This window comes from Muntiacus reevesi, chromosome 2, assembly GCF_963930625.1.
Source record: "Muntiacus reevesi chromosome 2, mMunRee1.1, whole genome shotgun sequence".
Lineage (NCBI taxonomy): Eukaryota > Metazoa > Chordata > Mammalia > Artiodactyla > Cervidae > Muntiacus > Muntiacus reevesi.
Window position 1 is genome coordinate 156,758,102 of NC_089250.1, and position 19,722 is coordinate 156,777,823.

The 19,722-nt window shown below is 41.0% G+C and overlaps 1 protein-coding gene across 1 annotated transcript in view; it reads right to left on the reverse strand.

Annotated features, from left to right (window-relative positions):
* The window catches only part of ABLIM1 (actin binding LIM protein 1), a 185,261-nt gene that overhangs the window by 136,807 nt on the left and 28,732 nt on the right, over positions 1-19,722 (reverse strand). Inside the window, exon 2 of the mRNA XM_065923392.1 lies at positions 18,748-18,882. Coding sequence (XP_065779464.1) covers positions 18,748-18,882 — 135 coding nt within the window. The remainder of the gene's footprint in view (positions 1-18,747; positions 18,883-19,722) is intronic.

The following is a 19,722-nucleotide window of genomic DNA, read 5'->3' on the forward strand; positions in this document are numbered from 1 at the left end:
TCTTTTCTCTTTTGGCCACATCACACGGCATATGGGATCTTAGTTCCCCCAGGGATCGAACCCACATACCCTGCATTGGAAGAACAGATTTTTAATCACTGAATCGCTAGAGAAGTCCCTGACATCCTTTCTTGAACACCTTTAAACCCATTCCTGTGGTTCTCCTTTAAGTTGGCTTTACATTCTGCTAGTTCCCTCATTAATGAGTTGACTAAATCTCTGGTTAATGTTCATTCTATATTGGTGTGAGAGTCATATATTTAACTTTTTGAAAATTACACTTTGACAAAGTGTAATTAACCAAAAATTAACCAGAAATATCTAAAGATGAATCATATAAAAATTTTAAAAGGTGGGAGGGATGTGTCCCTGGTGGCTCAGAGATAAAGAATCCTCTGGCTAATGCAAGAGACACAGGTTCAATCCCTGATCCAGGAAGATTCCACACGCTGAGGAGTAGCTAAGCCCATGTGCCACAACTGCTGAGACTAGGAACCACAGCTCCTGAAGCCTGCATGCCCTAGAGCCTGTGCTCCTCAACAAGAGAAGACACTGCAATGAGAAACCTGAGCACCGCAACAAGTAGCCCATGCAACAGTGAAGAGCCAGCGTGGCCAAAAATAAATTTGAAAAAAATTTTTTAAACTAGAGTTTAAAAATAAAAGTCACTGTAAAAAAAAAAAAAAAGTCACTGTAAAAAATGTTTTTAAAGTTCAATCTGTTTATATTAATGACTTAGCAAATACTTTTAACTGGTGACACGAAGCAAAATTTCAAAACTTCCCACTCAGACGACCACACAATCCCAATTAGGTCGAACTTCAGTAGGCTATACTTAGGTTTTCACCTTTGGATCTCTATTTGTCTCTCCTTTGATTAAAAGTTAACATATGCCCAGGGGAAAGAAGAGATTCCTTTCATTAAAAAAAAAATAAAAAGAGCTGCCAGTGAAAGAGAATTAATTGCTTTCTTCTTGATGATCAATTATTTAAAACATGTCCCACTCAAGGCCTGCCTGAATCTTGCCTCCTCTGTTATCACTAAAGTCCGGCCACAGTCATACGTCTTGTACAAGTTACACTCCTGAATGGATTCTCTACATACCAATGAATACCATTACCTAGTTAGGTAGGAACATGTACATCAAAGCAATTTAATATAAAAGTTGTGAAATTAATAACTGCATATTTTAAAATCTTACATGTTAAAAAAAAAAGTTAACAGGTGCTTGCCTGTGTTGTAAAAATACCACAGAACAGGAAGGGCCCAAAGCACAGAGGTGTCAGATTAAGGGTGAAAACAGTGCAGTATTTTAGTGGCACGAACAGGGTTGTAGTAGCAATTATTTCTTCAACTTTCTAAAAACAGAACAAAACTCATTTCAGAGACATTCCATCTGTCAACTAGTTCACACTGCCGGAAATTTAGGAGCATAGGTAATACTTCAAACTCTGCCCAAAGGTTGCTTGGAGGTAAAACACGAGACATATTCTTCCTCTAGATCAGGAGACTGGACATCTCTGCTGGTCTCATTGTGGTTTTAATCAAGTCAACGGAGCGAGAGAGGGAGGGATGTCAAGTCAACGTGGTCAACGTTTTCAAGTTAGCTTTGAGCAACGTAAAATTCTTGCAGGGGGCCAGGAGCCTAAGGCGGGTTCTTTCTTGTCTTTTGTAGGGCAGATGCTGGCTTTGTGGTCTGGCACTTTGCCAGCTGGTCAGCTCATCACAGGGCATCACAACTCTTCTGAACCTGCCCCAGGGAAGTGGAGGCCGTGCACAGCAGGATCTGGGTTTTACCTGCTTGTTTCAGGCATTAAGGACCGTGTGCTTGCTGCCCCTGCCTTCCTTCCTTCCCCCTTCCCTCTCTCTCTCTCTCTTCTTTCTTATTTTTTACATTATCTTTTTAACTTTTTTCTTTCAGGTTTATTGATACAATTCATACACTCCACTATGTAAGTTTAAGGCGTACAGCATAGAGATTTGACTGACATACATCATGAAATGTCTATCACAATAAGTTTAGTGAACATCCTGTATCTCATTAAAAAATAAAGAAATAGACATTTTTTTCTTGTGATGAGAACTCTTTACTCTTTTAACAACTTTCATATACAACACACAGCCATGTTGATTATATTTATCATGTTATATGTTACATCACTGGGCTTCCCTTGTTATTTAGCAGTAAAGGATCCACCTGCTAATGAAGGAGATGTGGGTTCAATCCCTGGGTTGGGAAGATCCCCTGGAGAAGGAAATGGCAACGCACTCCAGCATTTTTGCCTGGGAAATCTCATGGACAGAGGAGCCTGGCTGAGGGCTACAATCCACGGGGTCACACAGAGTTGGACATGACTTAGTAACTGAGCAGGCATGCACGCACACACACTGCATCACTAGTATTTATCGTATAACTGAGAGTTTGTACCTTTTGAGTACATCCAACTCCTTCATCCAACTCCCCCCCCACCCCTCCCTCACCTCTGGTAACCACAAACCTGATCTCTTTCTCTATGAATGTGTTTGTTTTTGAAGTACAACTGACTTACAACACTATCTTAGTTCCTGGTACACAGCACTGTGATTCCATATTTCTATACATTTCAAAACAATCATCACAATAAGTCTAGTGACAATCTGTCACCACACAAAGATATTACATAATTTTGGACTATATTCCCCACACTGTACATTTCATACTGGTGACTCATTTATTTCACATCTAAAAGTTTGTAACTCAATCTCCTTCACCTATTTATCTTCTCCCCTTCAACCCTCCCCACTAGCAACCACCTGTTTGTTCTCTGTATCTATTTATGACTGTTTCTGTTTTGTTATTTGCTATTTGTTCATTTGTTTTGTTTTTAGATTCCATGTAAAAGTGAAGTCATGCAATATTTGTTTTCTCTATCTGACTTATTTTGCTTAGCATAATGCTCTCAAAGTCCATCCACATTGTTGCAAATGGCAAGATTTCCGTCTTTTTATGGCCAAGTAATATTCCACTGTACATATATATACCACATCTCCCTTATCCATTTACTTATTAACGGGCATTTGGGTTACTTCTATATCTTGGCTACTGTAAACACTGCTGCAATGAAAATAAGTATGTGTATCTTTTCTTTTTTTAATAGAAGTATAGTTGATTTACAACATTGTATTAATTATCGCTATAAAGCAAAGAGATTCAGTTATGGGTTCAAGTATCTTTTCTAATTAATGTGTTTGTTTCCTCAGATAAATACCCAGGAACAGGCTTACTGGATCTATGGTAGATCTATTGTTAATTTTTGGAGGAACCTCCATATTATTTTCCATAGTTGTCACACAATTTACATTCCCACCAACAGTGTAGGAAGGTTCCCTTTCTCCACATCCTAAAAGGGCTCTGTGCTCCAGAAGTTCTACTTGACAGGTGAAAACCCTGCTCTGCCTCACCTGGGCCAGCACTGCCTCCTCCTAGGCTGCCCTGTGCAGGAGCAGGGGAGTTGGACAGACATAGGGTACGGAATTCTCAAACTCCTCTTGGGTGGATTTGCACCATACTCTTCCTCCATCTTGTACTCAAGCTAAATTTTTAAAAAAGATTATTTCACCTAAGATGCTATTCTGTTCATCTCCTCAAACCCTTTCTTCATAGAAAATCCAATGGTAGACTTTGACATAGCACCCTCTCAAGCCACCTCCAATTCTACCTGACAGTGTGGGGTCTCACTGAATCAGACTTTGCCCTGAAATCCAGAGCAGTGCTTTTGAAAGTACCATGCACTGTAGCTCCAAAGTATGACATGCTGTAGCCCAGAGCTCAAAATAGCTGAACAGAGACTCATAAACAATAATAAGAGGGGGCAGCTTCCACCAAAAATAACTATTAGCTAATGTATCATCCTGGAAGCAAATACTAAGCCTCAAAACATATTTAAAGAGCTTTTCACACTCATTTCTAAATGTGCATGAAAATCTATGATTTTTCTGGGAAAGAAGATAGTTAGGAGTCCAACCAGATGACAAAATGAGACCCCAAGGTCAGGCATTTGAGGGGTGGTATTAATTCAGAGCTTGAATTTACAATAATAACCAAAGAGACTTGATTGAAAAGGAATCAATAGGACCTTCTTTTATTAATAAAATCTTTGACTACATAGTAAGTTTGTTTTTAATGCTTGTTATGGAAATTCATGTGCAAATGACATGAATTATAACCAGCTCAATTAACAAATATATCACCCAGAATAATATCTCTCACTCAATGACTATTTTGTTTTGGTTTGGGCCCATAACACAAGTATCAAAGTCTTCTCTGATAGCATAGACTACTTAATAAGCAGGAAGTACCATGTATAAATGCTGAAAATGTACACAAGGAAGAAATGAAAGGCTGGCCAGACTTAATATTAATAGGACCTTGCTTATCCTAGGTAACACTACCTCAAGTAGGCCACCCACTGGAATTCTGGGCCCACAGGTAAATTTTCAGGTCTATATTCTGTCCCTTCCCTTTCCCTGTTTCAGTCCCCTGAAACAGTTGGGTCATGAATCTTTGCCTTTTACAAGCTTTCAGACCCCAAGGACACAGCCTCAGTGACAATTCTGTGTGTCCATAAGCTAACCCTATAGGAAAAAGAAAAAGGTACAGATGCATCGCTATTTTTACCAGCAACCACAATAAGTAATTAGCATGGGGTTTATTAACCCTCTTAATGGACTCTTTTCCTCTGGCTTCTCCCACTCAATCTATGCTGCTCACATCCTCCAAATTAACATGGTAAACACCCTCCTTCTTCGCTCTGCAAACACTTTGACCTTGCATCAAAGACTCTGGCATCTACCAAACATTCATCTGACTCCTCCTGACCACCAGTGCTTTATTCCAGCCAAAGTAACCCTCCCAACCCCCATGTCCAATAGACACCTCCTTCCACCTCCTGTCAATGCCCATGACAACCCCAACCAACCTCTCTGGCCCCACTCAGATTCGACCTTGTGATGAAGCTGCTGGCTTCTTCCAGTCCTGTCTTGCTCTGCTTTCTCAAGGCTCTGAACAATGATTAACATTTGATTCTTAATCTGTGTTACCTTATACTGCCACCAGGATTTTCTCCTTATCTCAATTGCAAGCTTATTGAAGGCAAAACCCACTTCTTATCACAATACTTAGAGAGATGGAAACTTATTATCATCCCTTTCCACTTATTCATACCGCTTTAAACCAGGCTGGCATCCGGATCGTGTGGGTGGAGCCAAGTTGCTCTGGCACAGCATAAAGAGAGCCAGTAATCCTGCCTTTGCTTCTTAAAGTACTTAACTGGCATCAAGATAGTGGTGCCAAGGTAGCAACTCCACCCTCTCTCAACTTCTTCAGTCTCCTAAGACTCTGAACTCCCTTCACAACTGAAATTGACTACAACTCAACAACCCTAGAGATCATTTTAATTAGCAAGTGTAGGGTCAGACTATGCTCTGCTTTGTGCTCAATAATAACCAAAAAGGTCTTGATCACAGAGAATAAGACTGCAACTGGTTAAGTGCTCCATGATTTGAGGTGCATGAGAAGAAACTAGAATGAGATTACAGGGTAGCAACAAGAGTAATCTTGTCTCTAAGAGAGAACATCTGGGGGGAGGGGAAGTAGATGGAATTGGGATTATACCAAAGAAAAAGAGGGCAGGGTAATAATGGTCTTTAAGTGTATGGCAGGTTATTTGAAGGAAATAAATAATCAGCTCTTTTCCATCTAAAGGAGAAACGGGGAACATTTGCTCTACATGTATCAAGAGATGTAGGTTAGATAAGCTTATAGCTATCACTATTGAGGTGATTACAAATGAGAACAAGCTCCTGAAAGACACTATCTTACATCTATGATTAAAAATATTTATGGCAGGTGAGGTGAGGTGTTAGTCACTCTTTGCATGTCTGACTCTTTGCGACCCCATGGACTGTAGCCTGCCAGGCTCCTCTGTCCATGGAGTTCCCCAGGCAAGAATACTGGAGTGGGTTGCCATGCTCGTCTCCAGGGGATCTTCCCAACCCAGGGACCGAACCTGGGTCTCCTGCATTGCAGGCAGTTGTTGAGCCACCAGGGAAGCTATTTATGGTAGAAAAATGGCTTTTCCACTCAGGACAGAGGGGACTTACCCTTTTGAATATAAACAAGGTGATAATGTGACTTTCCTGACCTGTACACCTACATCAAATCACAGGGGTTACAGTGCAATGAAAAAAAGCATCAAATTTATAATTTTACCAACACCTAAAGTTCCGTTTTGGAAATAAGATATAAACATAAAGAGCTAGTTCTTATAGCATATACATTATATGATACAATTTTACTTTAAAAAACTATCTAAACACAGAAAACTTTTTTTCCCAATTATTTTTATTAGTTGGAGGCTAATTACTTTACAATATTGTAGTGGTTTTTGCCATACATTGACATGAATCAGCCATGGATTTACATGTGTTCCCCATCCTGAACCCCCCTCCCACCTCACTCCCCATCCCATCCCTCTGGGTCTTCCCAGTGCACCAGCCCTGAGCACTTGTCTCATGCATCCAACCTGGGCTGGTGATCTGTTTCACACTTGATAATATACATGTTTCGATGCTGTTCTCTCAGATCATCCCACCCTCACCTTCTCCCATAGAGTCCAAAAGGCTGTTCTATACATCTAAACACAGAAAACTCTTAATCTGTATATCCAACTCACCTACCCCTCAATTTTCATTCATTTTACTCCACAAAATCCTTGCATTTTATAAATACCCATATTCTATGTAGAATGATCCTGATCTGGTAAACATCCTATAAACACTAGGATGACAAAACTGGTATACTTTTTCCCAAGCCCTTTCACAGAACCCAATTTTTAACTCTTGAAAGGTACATTGCAATTCATTGACATAAGTAGAAGCTGTAACCTGAATTTTCTAATAGTTTTAGATAAACACTAAAAATAATTTTGATGTTCATGGGCTACCTTCATGGATTGAATGTTACAGAGGACAATGGACTTTTAGAAGCTGTCAAAACATAGCATTTTCGACACCTTCTAACTATTACAGTCTAACACACGGTTAAGACTCACATTGCAAAGTGGCAACAGTCTCTATTAAGACATAATTCTGTACAAGGATTTCTGCCAATGCTATTTGGAGAGACGAGCTCACATGATCTGATTTTTAAAAATTTCCACAGACATTATCCAATGTTCAGAAATCTTTTTAAAACTATGTGGCTATAAATAACATATAACACTAGTTCCATTTTTGAAATGAAATAAAGTTACTCTAATGAATGTTTAAAATGCCATCTTTCAAATGACAATAGGAATGTTACGGCTCCACTCATTTCTGGCAGGAAACTTGCTTGCCCAAATGAAGGCCAGTGTCAACTCCAGCTACATACCTGTCTCTACCACCTTGAATAAGGCAGCCCCGACCCCTGACCACAACTAGCGTGTGTCCTCTTTTCAGTCCTGGTAAGATTTACTATGATTTTATTGAGCATCTGTGCTTTATCATATCTTGCCCCCTTTTTGGTAACATCCCCAGATCATTCAGCTCTACATGTTCTCTGCGGCCTCAGACTCGCTGCACCTATGCTCTGGACCACTCACCTGCACCTGTCCTGCTACTAGCCATGGCTCCTCCTGTAAGCACTTGCTTGCCAGCAGATCACATGCTCTTCAGGGGTAGATACCATGTTATATATATATAACATGGTATATATTTCAAGCCTCCATAGCCTACCATGGTGAATGGAGAGATGACAGATGCTCTATAAACATTTCACATGGTAAACATGTGAAGGTCATCAATTGTCCATATTCCCAGGTTGATTTATGCAAAAAAACATTAAGTGACTTTTAGTAAGAAAAGTATGAAAATCTGCTCTTAGGAATAATGAAGTCTGCTTTAGTTGACTTTTTGTACAAGGAAAAATTAAGTCGTTATTATATTTTCATCCTTTATAGAGTAGAAGGGAAGATTGAGCTGCCCTCCCTTCCCAGAGAGGTGGAGTGGAGGTGGGGTAGGGAATCATTTCCTGACCAACCTGTCCATCTCCCCCCACAAACACACCGAGAGATCCTTCTGTTACAAGCTCATTTTCTCTAGGGCAGATCTTTTCATTTTCCCTTTATTGCACCAATGACAGTTGGTAAATCATAGTTTTATGATTACTTCAGTGTCTGATTAATATCCTGTCTTAATGCATTCAGGCTGCTGTAACAAAATACCACAGACTGGGTAGTTTATAAACAATAGAAATTTCTTTTTCACAGTTCTAGAGACTGTGAAGTCTAAGATGAAGTTGCCAGCTGATTCAGTGTCTGGTGAGCACCTAATTCTTGGTCCAGATGAGATCAGGTACATTGAGGGTGGTATGTTTGCAGACCCGCTTCTTGGTTCAGAGAACAGTCTTTGGCTTCTCTTGTGGCACAAGGGATGAGGGAGCTTCAGGGGTCTTTTAAAAAGGCACTAACCCCATTCATGAGGGCTCCACCCTCATGACATATCACCTCCCAAAGCCCATACTTCCTAATACCATTAGGGATTGGGTTTCAAAATATGAATTTGGGGAGAACATAAGCAAACAGTCTATGATATATCTCTATGAAGGCAGAGATCATGTCTAACTTATATATATAGCTTGATTGTGTATGACTTATTCCTGAGTACCATGGCACTTCAAAAAAAATATTTGTTGAATAAACAAATGTTACCATTTATCCTCAGAATTTATAGCACACCGTATAGGTTAGCCAGGGTTTTCATTATTCATAATCATTTGACTTCAGTCTTCTGCTTTGCACTTGTGGATGCTGACGAACTGTGCAACAGGAAATTCTAGACCCTTGCTTCTTTTGCCCCATTCAGAATTTCATAAGACATATCTCAATACTATGACTTTTTCCATCTCCATATTACTAGTCAAGTAGGTTTAGAACATAAATTTTTATGTCTACTTTTTAGTGGAGCAATTCATACCTAAATTCTATATTTAATGAACCTGCTCTAAAGAAAAACCCAATTTCTGGGAACTTCATAGGCTGTGAAGGACCATGACCAGAGAATCCTTATCTGGATGGTTCCCAATAGGCTACTAATATACTCCTCTCCCCGCCCACCATCACACCCCCAATTCTAAGCCCATGTGCAACAAAGCAGTGGTCATCAAATTTGGTGAGCTGATTGAAAATGCTAGACCCTGATCACTGACATGCTGATCGTGGAGCTGGGGTGAGACCAGAAAATGGAATCATTCACCAGCATCAGAGCTACTCTGGTAGGTGCTTCTTGAACCACACTTAATCAACTCTGCCCTAAATGCTTTTATAAGTTTAATGCCTCTCCAGGTAGCTGCATACCACATATCTCCTGATAATTAATACATCACAGGAGATTCTCCCTACTTCTCACTAAAGGTTCAATGAATAAAGAGAAACTCAGAGTTTTAGAAGCTTCCAGGAACAGCAGAAAGGCAATTACTGGCTCTTAGTTCCACTGTGAACACTCTTTCCTGGAGGGAAAGTAGGACCCACTCAGTTGCCCTGCACAGGCTATTCGAGGATGATGGGACTCCAGTGGGGACCTACTGGGAAAGGCTAAGGACAAATCTGAATCACAGAAGGACACTTGAAGTCACGTCACAAATGTCACTTCCATCATGGAGAAAGGTGACTCAAATCTCTCTGTTTTGGTTTAACGTGGATTAGAAGGTTTTAGGGTACTTATCTCATTTGGGAATTGGTTGATCTTATCAACCAAGGAAGAATTCCAAAAGGAATCCTACTGTTTCCCTCTAGCTTTCACTCAGTAGATAATACCTCTCCGGCGTGTGTGCTTAGTCACTTAGTTGTGTCTGACTCTTTGCGACCCCAAGGACTGTAGCCTGAGAGGCTCCTCTGTCCATGGGGATTCTCCAGGCAAGAATACTGGAGTGGGTTGCCATACTATTCTCCAGGGGATCTTCCCAACCCAGATATCAAACCCAGGTCTCCTGCATTGCAGGTGGATTCTTTACTGTCTGAGCCACCAAGGAAGCCCAATACCTTTCTGCTGCTGCTGCTGTTGCTTCAGTCGTGTCCGACTCTGTGCGACCCCATAGACGGCAGCCCACCAGGCTCCCCTGTCCCTGGGATTCTCTAGGCAAGAACACTGGAGTGGGTTACCATTTCCTTCTCCAATGAGTGAAAGTGAAAAGTGAAAGTGAAGTCACTCAGTCGTGTCCGACTCTCCGCGACCCCATGGACTGCAGCCTACCAGGCTCCTCTATCCATGGGATTTTCCAGGCAAGAGTACTGGATTGGGTTGCCATTGCCTTCTCCAATACCTTTCTAGACACTATCAAATCCCTTCTCAGATTAAATCAAAGAAAAAGAAATGACTAAGGTAGAGTCAATTCTTATAGGATACTTTTCAAATTGCAGCCAAAATATACTAATTCAACCTAATTAGTGGCAGGCAAATCTCACCATAGAAGTTTAACAGTTGAACTACATTTACCTAAGTGCAGTTTTTTTTTCCTTGAAGGCAAAAGAAGAAGGGAGAGACAGAGGATTAGACAGTTAGAGAGCATCACCAATTCAATGGACATGAACCTGAGCAAACTCCAGGAGATGGCGAAGGACAGGGAAGTCTGGCTTGCTACAGTCCATAGGGTCGCAAAGATTTGGACACAACTTAATGACTGAACAAGTTTTTCTTATTCAGTAAATGGCATGATTATAATACGGTGTAACATTTGAGTCCCAAGACCACACTAAAACAGCCTCATCACTTCAGATGCAATCCAAGCCAACTACCAGAATCAGTGTTTCCCAAACTTTTCCACTTTCACTCATGTTACCACCTTCACTATTTTTTTTTGTCATGGTTTTTGAACTATCTATTCTGTTTCCAATTGTTGTTATTTAGTCACTAAGTCATGTCTGACTCCTTTGTGACAAAACAATGTTCCAGAAAAACAATGTTCCAGAAGGATTTAGGTGATGATGGCAATTGTTGTTTGGCTGCTCAAATCCATAGACTGTAGCCTGCCAGGCCCTTTCTGTCTATGAGATTTCCCAGGCAAGAATACTGGCGTGGGTTGCCATTTCCTTTTCCAGGGGATCGTCCTGACTCAGGCGAAGAACCTGCATCTCCTGCATTGGCATCCGGTTCTATGCCAATGAGCCACCAGATAAGCCCATGCCTTTAAAAAAATCAGCTCTCTCTTAATAACTATAATTATTTTCAAAGGCAAAATCCATAAATCAAAACTTTCAGGGCCACTTCCCCTCTATATAAAGCATCTATAAAAATAAATAATTAAATAATGCAATTCAATTTGAGCTTTGATATCATTTCCTGAACAAGGCCCTGGGGCTGACAGCTATTCTCTCTTTGTTACAAAAATCTTCCGCTTCATGAAATTAGAAGGTTGAAAAAAGGAATGAAGAAAGAATAGTTCTTCACTGTGTGAGAAATGCTGTGTTTGAGAACCAAAAATAATCTTCTCCTTCCCACACTTAAAAAGACATTGATTGAAGTCAAGCCTGGGTGACCCGGACTTAATAATTTGGAAATAATAATCTATAATTAGTATCAGTCAATGATAAACATTTCATTCACTCATTCAACAATTATTATTGAGTGCTTAATGTAAGCTAGGCTTTTTTCCAAAGGCTGCTATACAAACCCTATTGGTGCCTAGCAGAGGGAGACAGGCAACAAATAAACGCTACATAACTTAAACTGTATATAAATACATATATATGTAAACACACACAGATACACGTATACACATCTATACATGACAGATAGTGTCAAAGATGATCTCAATGATAAGTGACATTTGAGAAGAGACCCCAAGTAAGTGGAGGAGGACACCAGGCACATACCTAGATAAAACGCTCATCAAGCAAAAGAAATAGTAAGTGGAAAAGTCCGGAGGCTCGGTTTGTTTAAGAATGATCAAGCAGGCCAGGGTCACTCAGCAGAGTGAGCCAGAGAGAAAGTGGTGGGAGATGAGGACAGGGAGTAAAGTGGGGAGGGGCTTTGGAGGTCACATTAAGGTTTCTGGACTTCATTCTGAAAGACGAAGGAACTCTTTGGAAAAGGTGACAGGATCTGGCTTTATTTTTAAGGATCACCTTGGCTACTGCATTAAGAATAATCTGCAGTAGGGGTAAAGGCAGACGCTGGGAGGCCTGACACCATTATTAATTCAGGCAAGACATGGTGGCAGCTTGGAGCAGGAGCATTATCTTTGGGATGGTGTAAATGGCCAGATTTTTTAACTACTATGAAGATAGGGCTGAAGGGATTTGTTGGTCGAATATTTGTGCCATGTGAAAGAAAAAGAGAAGTCAAAATAACTCTAAAGTTTTAAGGCTAAGCAACTGGGAAGATCCCCTGTAGGAGGGCATGGCAACCCACTCCAGTATTCTTGCCTGGAGAATCCCATGGACAGAAGAGCCTGGCGGGCTACAGTCCATAGGGTCGCAAAGAATCAGGCACCACTGAAGCAATTTAGCATGCACGCAACTGGGAGGAAGGTCTTGACAATGGCTAAAATGAAAAGACTGGAGGAGTGGGGATGGTGCTAGTAACCAAATAATCCACTACTAGTTAGGTTTGAGAGGCCAACCAGAGATGCTGGGAAGGCTTTTGAAGACACCAGTCTGAACCATGGGGCAGAACTTTGGAGTTGGTCATTTTCAGGGCACAAATGGTACTTCTAAACCATGAGACTGGATGAAGTCACCAGAAAGCAGACATACAGATGAGGTCTGAGCATGTGGTACCCCAAGGTTTCAGGGTCAGGATGTGAAAAGAACCAGCAATAGGATGGGTTCAATGCTTGTTTTAAAAATGTTTGAGGAACATTTCAGTTTTCTCCCCTGCTCTTTGATATAAACATTCCCATAAACTTTGCTATACAAATCATTTTTCTTAGAAGATGTGCTCTTCCTTGATTAAGCTAGGTGAAATTCAGCATTCCCTTTCTCAAAATATAAGCTATCATTGGACTTCCCTGGTGGTCCAGTGGTTGAGAATCTGCCCATCAAGCAGAGGATCCTTCTGGTCCAGAAGGATCCTACATGCCACGGGGCAACTAAGCCCATGTGCCACAGCTACTGAGGCCAAGCTCTAGAGCCCTCAAGCCACAAAAAGAGAAGCCACTGCAATGAGAAGCCCTAGCACCACAACTAGAGAGTAGCCCCCACTAGTCCCAACTAGAGAAAGAGCACACACCCAGCAACAAAGGCCCAGGGAAGCCAAAAATAAAATTTTTTAAAATATATTTTTAAAAAAGCTTGCACAGACACGAAACTGAGAATTCTCAAAAACAATAGAGAATTTGAGATTTTACCTGCAAGCTGGCAAGTTAGCCTGCCCTGGTTTCATGGATACTGGCAGAAGACATGAAACTCCTGGGTCAGAGCAAAATACTTTTTGACTCAGGGCAGGTAACATGAGCTGCATATTTGTTATGCATTCCTTATGACCATGCCACATCACTCAGAGGCAAGAGAAGCAGGTCACCAGGATGCTCTACGTGCAGTGGGTTTGTGTCCCACCAAGGAAACTGACTACGCTAAAGGCTTTCACTGTGTGGATCACAACAAACTGTGGAAAATTCTTAAAGAGATGGGAATACCAGACCACCTTATCTGCCTCCTGAGAAACCTGTATGCAGGTCAAGAAGCAACAGTTAGAACTGGACATGAAACAACAAACTGGTTCTAAATTGGGAATATACGTCAAGGCTCTATATTGTCACCCTGCTTAATTAACTTATATGCAGGGTACATCACGAGAAATACTGGGCTGCATGAAGCACAAGTTGGAATCAACATTGCTGGGAGAAATATCAACAACCTCAGATATGCAGATGACACCACCCTTATGGTGGTGAGAGGGACAGAAAGGGAAGAGGAACTAAAGAGCCTCTTGATGAAAGTGAAAGAGGAGAGTGAAAGAGTTGGCTTAAAACTTAACTTTCAGAAAACTAAGATCATGGCATCTGGTCCTATCACTTCATGGCAAACAGATGGGAAGACAATGGAAATAGTGACAGAATTTATTTTATTGGGCTCCAAAATCACTGTGGATGGTGACTCCAGCCACGAAATTAAAAGACACTTGCACCTTGGAAGAAAAGCTAGGACACACCTAGGCAGCATATTAAAAAGCAGAGACATTACTTTGCCAACAAAGGTCCGTCTAGTCAAAGCTATGGTTTTTCCAGTAGTCACGTATGGATATGAGAGTTGGACCATAAAGAAGGCTGAGTGCTGAAGAATTGATGCTTTTGAACTGTGGTGCTGGAGAAGATTCTTGAAGAGTCCCTTGGACTTCAAGGAGATCCAACCAGTCCATCCTAAAGGAAATCAGTGCTGAATATTTATTGGGAGGCCTGATGCTGAAGCTCCAATACTTGGCCACTTGATTCGAAGAGCTGACTCATTGGAAATGATCCTGATGATGGGAAAGATTGAGGGCATGAGGAAAAGAGGGCGACAGAGGGTGAGATGGTTGGAAGACATCATTGACTCAATGGATATGAGCTTAAGCAAACTCCGGGAGACAGGGAAGGACAGGGAAGTCTGGTGTGCTGCAGTCCATGGCGTCGCAATGAGTCGGACATGACTGAGCAACTAAACAACAAAAGGAACCTAAAGTTTAGAAAATCCCAGTCTTTTATAATGAGCTGTAAGCAAATCAACCCAACCTTTGTTCCAGAGGCAGATATTATCTTTATTACACTAGACAGCAAACAAATCCATCCTCTAGTCCAGAGGGAAATGCTGTCTCTGTCTTCTGAGAATATTCACTACACAAACATCCTTGAAAGATAATGCAGAACAAAAAGTGCCCACACTAATGAGAGACCCATGGATAATCACCTCCCAACAAAAGTCAAAGTTGTGAAGCAGCATATTTTGAAGAATTTCTGAGTCCTTATCCTATTTCACTTTGGAATTCAAAATCTTAAATATTTTTTTAAAAATATAAATTGTATTTATTTAACTAGGTAACACTTTAACGTGGTACAAAATTCAAAAGAGAATCTATACAGGATTATCCTTTTATCAGCATAAGATGGCATCAAAGTGGTTTCTCATTTGCTGTGAGAAGGGAGTACATTTGTATCAGACTCATTTTCTTGCATCCTGTTTATTCTGCCTTCAACTCAATTTCCAAATGAGTCAGATTCTCTAAATAGATATTAAAAGTCAGAGCTCCGCACTTAGGGAATATAAGAAACTGTCTCCATTTTACTAGAGCTTTATCAATGTCTACCTGAACCCCAAATAACCCACATGCAGTGGGTTGTAGCCAGTGGGTTAAGTGAAAGCTAAGGGTCTAAACAGCAGCGACATCTCACCCAAGTGCTGCCTGACAGTAGCCGTTAGCACAGGTTCTCTGATCTGTTCCATCTGCCAGACAGAGACGCCTAGCTCTGTAATCAATGACAGATAGCTTTACTTACACTCTTTTCAGCAGATAATGTTGCTGTCTAGTAAGCATGTGAGGGTATATATCATAGTAAGCGCTTGATAAATCTTGTTGGCTAGCTATGCCATTAGAAGCACTTGTAAATATTCAAGTTCCAAAGAAATACATGGTTACTGTTCATTCACTTGTTCAGTTATCTTTCACCTAATTGGGCACCTAATGCATCAGGCAGTGTTTTAGGGACCAGGTACAGAGTGATAAACAAGACAGACAAAAATCCCTGCCCTCAAGGGGAGCTTACTCATGAATAAAATATGCTAAATAATGATATATGTTAAGGAAAAAAGGTACAGCGGAAAGAGATGTGATATCTGGAGAAGCTAACATCTTATACATGATAGTCCAGGAAAAGCTTAATGAAAACAGAATATTTGGCTAGACAGCCCTTGTCAAGCCTCTGGTCCCTGGTCTTTTCTAAATGCTCTAGAACATTCTGGTAGAAAAATGGATCTAAGGCATTATCCTGAAGAAAATGCTCAAGATAGAAAACAATAATTATAATGAACAACATAATGTATCGATATGATAAGCTATATAATTATAATTAACTTAAATATATCAATTACTAAATATTAAATATATAACTATTAAACATTAAATTCCTACTACTTAAATAAGTTTCTTATTCTCTTATAGAGCATGTATTACAATCATGATATAGACAAGGTGATAGATTAAAAAATGGTCATATCACTGAAACAAAATCTGAATGAACATATAGCAGGAAAAAAACAAAAGCCTCCTCTAAGTTAGTGGGATGGCTGCCGCTAATGGGCAAGAGGGGAAACAAAGATGCTGAGTCCTGGAGATAAAAGAGTGGCTCCCTCGGAAGCCGGCAGCCATATTTTATCCCCACTGAGTTATTATAAACTCTTTAAATAGCAGACGCTTTGGGGATCTCCTTTTCTTTTAATTATAGAATCCACCCAGTAATTAAACCACTTTTCTCATCTCATTACCAGATGGGTACATTTTCCAAGGTTACAAATGGAAATCAGGTTCTGCTTCCTTCAGATGCTGGCTTTGTTATTACTCAGTTCCTGTCCTTTCCCAGGGGAATTCCACACACAATCGGATAGCTTTAGCCATTATCTGGAGGCCGAACACTTTCAATCCTTCTTCCCGACACAGACCAGTATCTCTTGAGTGGCTAAGCCTACGAAATGTTGTATAGATCACATATGCTCAGCCTCAATGTATCACCTAAACTGAACTCTCTCCCCATAATAACCTATCTAGGGCTATATTTTCTTATTTGGTGGCAACCTTATGTTCACCTAGGCAGTCCAACTGGAACTCTGGATCTTTCTTCATTCTTCACATCCAATCAATCATAACATCCTAGCAATCTTAACTGGGTTAAGGTTAAACGTCTTAGGTAAAGGTAAGGTTAAGGTTAAGCTGGTTAAATGTCTCTTAAATCTGTCCCCGAGTCCCTACCACACTTGGTTCTATGTTCCTTACATTATTTCCACCTGGACCACCATCATATCCACCCCCTTTCTGGATCTATCTGCCTGCCTCCAGTCTACATCCTGTATTTCTCTCCATCACAGCATTTATTATTCAGTATCCTGTGTGCATGCGCTCAGTTGCTCAGTCGTGTCTGACTCTTTGTGATCCCATGGACTGTAACCCACCAGGTTCCTCTGTCCCTGGAATTTTCCAGGCAAGAATACCTGAGTGGGTTGCCATTTCCTACTCCAGAGGATCTTCCTGACCCAGAGACTGAACCCAGGTCTCCTGCATTGCAGGCAGATTCTTTACTGTCTGAGCCAGTATGTATCTCTTCAAATACCTGACAAGTTCCTTGACATATGGAGTATGTATTCCATTAACATTTACAAATTGGATATATAACTCTTGGACCATTAGATTCCAAGATGCCAGACATCTTAGGAAGTAACAGAGGTTCACCAACAAAACTCCTGCTCACCAATTCTGATCTTGCTACAGCTAAACCTATGAAGTCCTGGACAGTTTATTGGTTTAAGTTTGTGCTGTGAACTCTAATTCCTCCACCGCAACCCTTTCCCACCTTCATAGTTATCTAGCTCTCCTGTAAGATGTTCAGTGTCCTCTTTCTTCCTCCTCTCTCAATATCCAAAAGAATCCATCTCTTCTTTTTATTTCCACAGAAATTTGTATCTTAGGGCTTTCTTTCTAATTGTGGAAAGTCACCTCTGGTCCCATTCAAGGGCTTTGGGACATGGTTACTTTGAAGTCAGAGTCCTCATCACAGTTGAAAAGAAACATAAAGGACAGATAAATAAAGAGGTCCTACCGTATAGCACAGGGAACCATACTCAATATCCTGTGATAAACCAGAATGGAAAAGAAAATGACAAATAATGTATAACTGAATCATTTAGCTGTACAGCAGATATTAACATCACATTGTAAATCAACTATGTCATGTCTGAAAGGGACTCTTGAGAGTTCCTTGGACAGCAAGGAAATCAAACCAGTCAGTTTTAAAAGAAATCAATCCTTAATATTCATTGGAAGGACTGATGCTGAAGCTGAAACTCCAATAATTTGACCCCCTGATGCACAGAACTGACTCATTGGAAAAGACACCAATGCTGGGAAAGATTGAAGGCAGGAGGAGAAGGGGACCACAGGGGATGAGATGGTTGGATGGCATCACTGACTCAATGGACATATTTTGAGCAAACTTCGGGATATGGTGAAGGACAGGGACCTGACCTGCTGCAGTCCATGGGGTTGCAAAGAATCAGACACAACTTAGCGATTGAACAGCAACAACATGTCATGTCATGTCTGTGTCTCAGTCACAAAGTCATGTCAGACTCTTTTGCAACCCCATGGACTGTAGTCTGCCAGGCTCCCCTGTCCATGGAATTTTCCAGGCAATCAAATGTACTTCAATAATATTTTAAATTTTTTTTCAATTTTTTTTAAAGAACTATAAAGTACAAAACATAAAACTTCATTTCATTGCTCTTTCACAGTTAGTCTTCCCTCTCAGTGTGAGGAACCTCAGTGAACACCCAAAGGCCTGGGTACCCCTGGTCTTGGGGCTGGGGCAAGCTCAGTATTCCCCTTAACTTCAATCTATTCCTGAATTAGAGAAGGCGAACAACTTCAGGACTTGGGAGCACATTCAATTATCAACTGGTGACCTGATAGGGAGTTAAGGAGATGGGGCTGCCTCCAAGACAAGCACTGACCATGACATGCCACATCGCCAGGAAGCCAGAGGTGCCTTACCTTTGCAGGTGAAACATTTGATATGGAAATGCTTGGTCTGGACCCGAAGCACTTCCCCCTTGCACGGCTCTCCACATTTATGGCAGTGAATGACAGGCTTCTCTGATGGGTGGTGAGGGTCCTGAGGGTGGGCCACTGAAAGAAAAACACAAAAGATCCATGTGAGTAGAAAGCATTCCTACAAAAGGAGTCATTGTGGGTGCGCATAAATATGCCCATAATTTTAGTATCAAATGGGCCACATATTGATTCAATCAGCGCCAGTGGAGCCCCTGCCACCATGTCATAATCATGGGGATACACGAAGCAAAAAGAGAGTTGTGGCTGTAACAGTCCACTGTTGTGGAAAATACTGTGCTTGTTTATCTGGGAGCCAGCACTCTTCGCTCTTCTTCCCAAACATCTCAACGACTATGTATTAAATTATTGAGTCATTAAGTACATAATCTTGCTTGGTTCAATATGGTGTGATACGTGCCTATCTTGATTTAGAAAATGCCTTTCAGCCAGGAGTTCACTGCAGACTGTAAGTGCCCTGAAGATGAGGACTGATTATTAATAAAGTTCACATATTGTTTCTCCCCACTGGGACTCCTCTTCCCTTCCCCCAGCTCCTCAGAACATAGCAGAGCACTCATGAACCAAAGTGGCTCAGTCAACATTTATTTCCTTCTTAGTCAGCAGGTGCTAGCTAGTTCCTTGTCTACCAGACAGTCATTCCTCATCTTCATTTGGCAACTCACTGAACCCGTTGGAGGTCTATTATGAGCCTCCCACTGTGTGCACTGGAGAAGGAAATGGCAACCCACTCCAGTATTCTTGCCTGAAAAATCTCATGGACAGAGGAGGCTGGTGAACTAAAGTCCACGGGGTCACAAAGAGTTGCACATGACTAAAGTGGCTTAGTACGCACCGTGTGCACGGTTTCTGGTACACACACTGCAGGGAGTCATTAAAGAAAAAATCAATTTGAAA